We start from the raw sequence: 7990 nt of genomic DNA, 5'->3' as shown, positions 1-7990 counted from the left end.
CCATACTCTGTAAATGGTATGCTTAGGTTAAATGATGATGATTTGCCTCCAAAAGCTCCCGAGTGCATTATTTGCCGTCGATATATTCCTCTTTAATTAAAGAAAAAAAATCAGCTTTGAGTTTTGCCCATTTCATGTTTACCATCACCGGACTTGTTGAGTGGGAGTGAACTCAACATTTCCTGGAAGTACGTTTCAAACATTTACACAGTGATTTCTTTGCATTTGAGAACCTGGAATGCCTATGGCACTACTTATTGTGGTAAAATATTAACAATGGCTTCGTCTATATTTATGTAGTATTGTGTGGGATAGTTTTGTTCCACAACAGCGACATTTTCCAATGTGGGCTACAGGGCAACTCCCCTTGATATTATTACAAAGAATACTTTGCTTTTCAGACTTTTCCCACCATCAGAATGACTGAAAATGACCTAAAGACTTACAGTATGAGAAGGACATAAGAGTTTTTTAATGTCATTTTAAAATTAGAACTTTGCAGTTAAGATACAATAATAATGTTACAGTGAGTAAGCTTTCCTTCTTGTATTTCTTTCTTCAAATACAAGAATCTGTGATGTAACAGATTCACTAAAACCTTTTGATTTAACACACATGTCCACAGTATTTTCTCAAAAGTAACGTGAGATTGAAATGCCTTGCGTTTTTGCGTCAGCTGGACTTTAAGTGCATTAAGTAAAAAGATCAGAGATTTATCCACAATAATTCCAAACTGCAGTGAAAACTTTTCAATCCATAAAAAGCTAAACATGAGGGCAGAAATACAAACTCACACTCATTAATGTCTTTGTGTATACAGCTTTTAACCAAGTGTATTGGTCCTCTTTGCAATTTTTTTATAATCTGTAATTTTGGATTGACTATAAGAGCAATGTGTCGGCTTGGCAATGCATGTATACATTTTGTTTCTGGAAAGCAGATATCTGGACACATTATTTATGTCCTTTAGAGTGTCCAAATCATGATTGAAGATTTGAGAAAGGGCACTGCAAGGTAATTTGATATTCTAATTTGAGTGTGGCTTTTCATACAGAAAGCTATCTGGATGAGCAAGGTAATGTGCACATAAAATGAGCAAAAACTATAATGATTGAATCCCCTGCACATCTGATTCCTAATACGATTTGTGTTGTCAGTCAAACATCATTGTATCCTAAATTAATTAAATCACTGTATGAAACATACATTGCTATTTAGAAAATGTAATATCTATTAGTAGTTTTTCCAAAGGGCTAATTCTTTAAATAGTACCTCGAGTAATTGTACATCACCACTTCAATATTTTTGTTCTACAGTAGGGACATTCTGTTTTACTAGGTGCACAGGTCTCACATAGTACATAATGTTGGCAAGGCTGCAGAACAATGCAACGATCATGCTTTTGGCAAACTATACATTTCTTTGACTGAAGCTGATATATTACCTGTTGGGAAAGAAAAGAATGAATATCAGCTGCAACTTAGGAAAATACAGTTCATGCAGACTTTTGAAATAAGCATGCTTGATGACAAAACGTAGATCTGAATGATAGACTGATAAACCAGTTTAAAACTAAATGCTACAAACAAAATTCTGTGTGTGATCTAGTCGGTCTTACCCCGTCTATAAGGTCTAGGTCATTACGCAGCTGACTCTGGATGGAGTGAAGCTTTGACATGGGGAGCTCGTCCAGCTCTCCATAGTTACGTAGAAGAGGTGTTCCAGGGGTACGACAAAGCACATCAAAGTCCCCTTGGAGCTCCTTCAGTTTGCGCTCTGTTTCCTCCCATTTTTGTTCTGCCAGCTGCCGCTCTGTCTCGGCCGTTTTTGCTTGTTCCTTTGCTTCATGAGCGTCTTTCTGGCAAGCTTCAAAGGCCTGGAACAAAGTTGCATCTTGTGATAAAAATGTTTTGCCATCTATGAAAATGGAAATCATTCTGGTACGCTAAGACACATATTGCAATGACAGTTAACTTATAACACTGACTTGTTTGACCTGATGCCAGGCCTCCTCCCATTGTTTTATTTTCCTCTTGGCCTCGTCCAGATCTCTAAAAAGGCGGGCCAGATCAGCACTGCTGGTTCCAGAGGTTAGGCTGCTGAAAACTGGAGATGGACTCGGTGAAAAGCTGCCACTTACAAAGTCCCAAATGCTGCTAGCCCCTCCATTCAAGCCTATGTGTTAAAATCACAAGACCAAGCACAAAAGTCAATAGTTAGAATAGTTGCACTTCATTTAGAGCTGTTGGATAATTCAATCAATCCTAAAATTGAAGAAATCGAGAACTCTCTTTCTAGTTGCTTCATTGGGAAAAATATTGTTCCTTACACAATCAAACTCTAACAGCAACACTTCTCAGGTTAACTTCTGCATATGGAACTCTCTATTAAACATTTAAGTAAAATTGAAGGAAGTGCTCAATACTCAGCTAAAATAGGAATATTATTGAACAGAGGAGTGGTGTATTAAGTCTAGAAGAATCTTAAGCTATTTTTATTGACATATACGTCTCTGAGATTACAATCTGAAGTCAAGTGTTTTCTTTACTTGGGAGTAAAATGTCTGATGCTATCAGCTTACCCAAAGAATTCTGGGAAGAAGAGGTGGGTGTTCCCAGGAGGCCATGCTCTTGCTTGGCTAACATGTTTGAAGGTTGATTTTGCTGCGATAGTGTCCCAGACAGCAGGGACTGCGACAGCGACTGGGAGAGGGAGCTTAGCGGGGAGGTGGAGAGCGAAGACGAGGAATTAAAAGAGGACGATCGTGCCAGCGAGCCAGGAATGTTAACTGGAGCAGATCCACCTAGCACCCTTTGACCTGTGGGGACAAAGTAAATACTGTTGTTTCTCTGAAAAATGTTTACAAGCAAAATTTGATTAGATCAATTGTGCTCGACTGCTAAAACAACTGAAAGTACTTTAACGAACTAGCTGTCCTTACTTGCCAATCCTACACTGTTGTCTTGCTCCTCAAACTCCTTATCAAGAGATGCAACATTAATGTCACTGAAGTTAAGGTCCAGAGCGGATCCTGAAGGGAAACAAAATACATCGGGCTGACATTTGACAACAAAATACAGTAGTCAGCTCAATTGGTTTACACCTGAATTTACATGCACATACCTATGACAGACTCCACTGTGTTGCTCCCTGGATAGAAAGGAGTGGCTTTTGCATTCATTGTTGATAAGGTGGTGGGTGAAGAACTATCGGAGCCAATACTAGAGGCCAAGCTGGATGTTATACTGGAGGTAAAGCTTGATGCCAAAGGGTTAACCGCAGAGAATACATTATGCTGCGTCTAAAAGGAAAGCACAGAAGGCATTTGTTTAATTCCCAATGTTATTAAGTAGATATTTATTTATTTCACCACTGCACCGTTTACATGTAAATCCTAGTATTTTAAATTTGCGATTAATCGTGATTAATCACAGCCCATGACTGTGATTAACTTCATTACATTTTTTAAATCGATTGACAGCACTAAATTAAAACACATTGTTTATTATTAATATCATCAAGCTATTACTAAAGAGTGATTTATGGTCATGCGGTGGCTCCACGCAGAGCTTTTGCCATAGCCTACGTAAGTGGCCTGAAGTTTATACTTGTGCGTTGGTGTGTGCGTCGATCTCTTTAAAAGGTGCTGTAGGTAGGATTGCGAAGATCCAGGACTTAGCCAACATTTTTTAACATAGACAACTTCTCAGTCCCTCCCCCCTTTCCGCTAAAGCCCAAAACAGTCTCCTAAGCCCCTCCCCCCACAAGGGAGAATGAATGCGTGTGCATGAGCAGTGATTGACACACAGTTAGACACCCCCCCTGGCCCTGATTGGTGCATCTTAACATGGAGCGGTGGATTTTTGCAAATCACACTACAGGCTGTAGGTGGTGCCAGGATTTTTTTTTAAACATTTTTTTTTAATTACCTGCTTCATGTAGTTCTACTCGAACATAGGGTCAGTTTCAGCAAATATGACAGAAAGTTAGTTTTATAAGTCTTACCTACTGCATCTTTAAGAGAATAGCAGGGCCGGCGTGTGTGTGTGTGTGGGGAGTGTGTGGTAGAGCGAGTGAGAGAGTGACGGCGATTAGATTCGGAGCGAGTACTGACTAGAGTCATAGTGAGAGAAACAAAGTGTCTCCCCTGTGCTTTCTGACCACGGTGGGAAATCTGTAGCAGGAAAAGTTAACCCTCTCCTTGATTTCATGTTGTTTACGGAGAAGAAGAACCAGGAAATGAGTCGGGGGGAAATGCAACGCTACCAAGCCACGGGCGAGCGACGTGCGTCGCCGTGACGTGTAGTTACATTTTTGGAGAGGTGCGCCCGTCAGGCTACAGCGTAGGATCCATGTCTCCGTCTACCTAGGTTCATAACCACAGCCTAGATTTAACGCAGAAGCATAAATCACGCTTAACACCACAAAGTAACCCATTTAAACACAAACCTGTTTTTCTTGGTCCATCAATTTCTGATCCAACTGCCCCTTGTTCTTAATCTAAAAGTCATTAAATAACACAGAAACGGAACATTTCAGTGACAAAACTTTAGATTTACCCCCAGACACATCAACTAAAAGGCATGGTTGCACTGCAATAAGCCACAAACAAAATTAAACAGATTTTTTTTCCCACCTTAACCGTTATCTACATTCCCCAATGGAGCCGAGTTGTGATGACGTGCTCTGGAGCAGTGTTAAATACTGCTGATTTGCAGTACGTCTTGTTATTGTAAGAATGTATGTGGTAATTTTTCCACTGAATTACATCGATCAGAATCCGAGGTGTGTAAACTGATCATGTAACTAAGCTCTGTGTGCCACTTCTAGCTCTAGGAATGACTCAAACATATTGGCTTTGAATACAGTACGTCCCCATTGATAGAAATAGACATTTAACTGTGAGTGGGCGGCATTCTTCAGAAAGCAGTGAAATCAACCTAAGGGGCATTCTTAGTGTAGAGTTAAAAAGTACTCTGAGTTATAATACATACTGGCTGAGTGAACATATTTTTTCTGGTTGCAAGATTGAGCTTCTTAGAATGTATACAGAATGCAACATTGATTATAAATATCTCTCAAAAACAATGAGAAGTGTGGTCAATTCACCCAGGTATAAACTACTCAACGCTCTAATCAATTGATAACATACTATGGAGTCTTTTGTTAAGAACAGGCAACACATTAAATGATCCAAGACCTAAAAACCAAGCAATTCATTAGAAAATATCTCAAAGTGATAAAATTAAAATGACATGAGAAATAAATAAAACAGTAATTCAAAAATGAATGAGAGTGATACATTAAAGGTCCAGTGTGTAACGTGTTTAGTTGTTCATTATCAAAATCTGTGTTGACCGTTCACAAACTTGTCCTTTTTCATGAATATTTACCACCACCATCAATTCCAAGTATTCCTTTTGGCTTGAAATTCTACATTTGCATGAACTGGGGTAGACGCTCCATATTCATGCGCCATCTTGAAATACGTTAGCCGGTAAGGGACATACAGGACATACTGCTCCGCCTTTCGCGTTTTCACTGTCACATGATAAACTCACAGGTGCTGCTAATGGGTATCGTAGCTTCACGGCCCCGGCAAGTTTGAAGAAGGAAACATGGAGGACCACACATATTCAAAATCCAAATTTCAGAAACAGGAGTCTTCTTCTTCGCCCAGAAAAAGAAAAAGGATATTGAAAAGAGCAAGAGGCCGGCTTTTTGAAGCGTGAAGGCTACCGTAGCTGTAATACGTACTTTGAACTGCGTGGTGCGAGAGAGTTGATTGCGATATATGATCTCAACGCTAGATGGGAGAAATTCCTACACATTGGACCTTTAAGTGTAAAGCCCTACGTTGTGTCTATATGTTATATTCTTCCTAAAGCTGAAGAGAGCAGTCTGTATACCTGATCCTCACGTTCAAAGCCCGGAGCTTTAGGATAGTTAGACGTCAGAGATGAGACACTGGATGTGGTGGACTCTGAACATAAACTACTATTAGTTAAGGGTTTGGACCTGCTGATGGATCCCACTGGGGATAACAAACTGTCGTTTCCTGAGCTTGGAGTTACAGTTGAGCTATTAGAACATGAAACCTGAGAAAGAGAAGTGCACATGATCTTAATAAAATGATGATCAAAAGATAAATAAAACCATTATTCTGAATGGACTAGAGAATCGATCTTAGATTGAAAATCTAACAATAAATTAGAGACCAGCTGTTTTACTGAATTATCGTCTTGAATAATGAGAAATTGCCTCTGTTCTTTTGAAACAATGTAATGAAATGTAAAACAGTAAAGGAAATAGTAATAATGACAAACCAATGTATAAAAAAAAAAAAAAAAAACATGCCAACAGAACAAAGAGCATGGTAGACAAAATGTTGACAAGTAAATGGCTGAATTGTGATTTAGGTATTTGTCTACTCTTGAAATCCAACACCCTGGATGAGTGGGTTCTGATACATTTCCTATTTAAGGACTGACTAAGCAACAGAGAAAACATACATTTCCTACTTGTCCATTGCTACTGGTTGCGCTGGTGGTGGAGCTGCCTCCACTGTTCCACTCACTGACTGGACACTCTGAATACTGCTGAGAGCCCAGCTGGGACTGTGAACTTGACTGAATCACTGTTAGCAATGAGCTCATGGTCTCCTCTGTAGAGGGAATTCCTGAAAGGAATAAAATAATTAAAATTATATGGTGTATGAGCAAGCAGGTTGCCAACAGCCAACATCCGATAGCATTACTTGTGGCTATGTTTAAATCAATCAGAAGGGTAATGTTGTGGAGAACTCACAAAACCAAGGAAATGGGAGCGAGAACTGAGCCCTGAGGGGAACGCAATTAATTGGGAGACAGTTTGGGACAACATTTTCCATTGTTCCAAGAACCAGCAGATCCACTTCAACATATGTCATAGGATATATTGGACTCCTCAGAAGAGATACATCTCTAAAGTCATTCCCACTCCCTATTGCACCGTCTGTCAACCTGAACAAACTGGAACTTTCCTGCACATGGTCTGGGAGTGTGAACAGGTGCATGAGTTCTGGAATAAAACATCATCAATAATATCTGATGTGATAGGATGTCGAATCCCTACTGACCCGATTGTTTTGTTATTTAATGACGACTCTAAATTACATCTGCTTGAGAGACAGAGGAAAGTTTGGCTAGCCGGCTCAACCGCAACCAAGAAAATGATAGCTCAGCGCTGGCTCCCCCCCCACTCGCTTTGTATAAAACAGTGGTTGGCGTATTTTCTGGACATAGTTATGCTGGAGCTCTCTACAGCAAGGATTAACAAAGCCAAACCATCGACCATTGACCTATGGAAAAGCGCAGCAGCACAAGTATCAGACCTAATGACCTCAGCATCACAAGAAGTAGAGGAGAGCGACTAGGCAAGGTGTGATTTTTTTTTGTTTATTTGTTTGTTTTGTTTTCCTCGAGACCGCAGAGGGTGGGTGAGGGTTTTTGTTCAACTGTATTTGTCTGTTCTGTATGTTCAAAAATATAAAAATAATTTAAAAAAAAAGAAGGGTAATGTTGCATTTTTTTTTATTTGGAAAAACCAAGACGATGCCTTCACAAGTGTGTAGCCTATATGAAATCTAAACTGAGCTAAAGACAGTATTTAGACAAACTTTGACTTACTTTCTACATGTGCAAATGCACAAAACGGTCCTCTGGGGCAGTATCCTGTTTGTCTCATATCATTGCATTTGGTAGATTTGTAGATCTTAGAGAAAGAAAAACAAACCACAAGCCAATAAGATACAAAAGGTAAGATGTCTGCCCTTAGAAAAAACTAGTCAGCCACAAAGTTACATCAGTGAACCTACAATGATATTAACAAAACAATAAAACCTCATAAATACAATATTTTGGACTTCCAGCAGAATTACACAGTCAAAAACACATTTCTCAGACTACGCAATACCTGAATTAGGGCTGTTTTGGTAACCAGTCAGTTTTAG

General features: G+C 39.5%; 1 protein-coding gene across 4 annotated transcripts in view; it reads right to left on the bottom strand.

The window, feature by feature from the left end:
- Positions 1-454: 454 nt before the first annotated feature.
- unkl (unk like zinc finger) overlaps positions 455-7990 on the bottom strand; it is a 15126-nt gene continuing 7590 nt past the window's right edge. The window contains exons 7-16 of one of the 4 annotated variants that reach the window (XM_078270575.1): positions 7668-7752; positions 6513-6679; positions 5910-6098; positions 4450-4500; positions 3124-3301; positions 2942-3031; positions 2582-2818; positions 1988-2175; positions 1619-1876; positions 455-1444 (exon numbers count right to left, since the gene is read on the bottom strand). In XM_078270575.1, coding sequence (XP_078126701.1) covers positions 1289-1444; positions 1619-1876; positions 1988-2175; positions 2582-2818; positions 2942-3031; positions 3124-3301; positions 4450-4500; positions 5910-6098; positions 6513-6679; positions 7668-7752 — 1599 coding nt within the window. In that variant the 3' untranslated portion in view covers positions 455-1288. The remainder of the gene's footprint in view (positions 1445-1618; positions 1877-1987; positions 2176-2581; positions 2819-2941; positions 3032-3123; positions 3302-4449; positions 4501-5909; positions 6099-6512; positions 6680-7667; positions 7753-7990) is intronic. The other 3 variants (XM_078270576.1, XM_078270577.1, XM_078270578.1) reach the window with 3 other exon arrangements.

Source organism: Sander vitreus, chromosome 15 (assembly GCF_031162955.1).
Source record: "Sander vitreus isolate 19-12246 chromosome 15, sanVit1, whole genome shotgun sequence".
NCBI classification, from domain to species: Eukaryota; Metazoa; Chordata; class Actinopteri; order Perciformes; family Percidae; genus Sander; species Sander vitreus.
The sequence above is the reverse complement of the archived record's forward strand: the minus strand, read 5'-3'. Positions and strand labels throughout refer to the sequence as shown.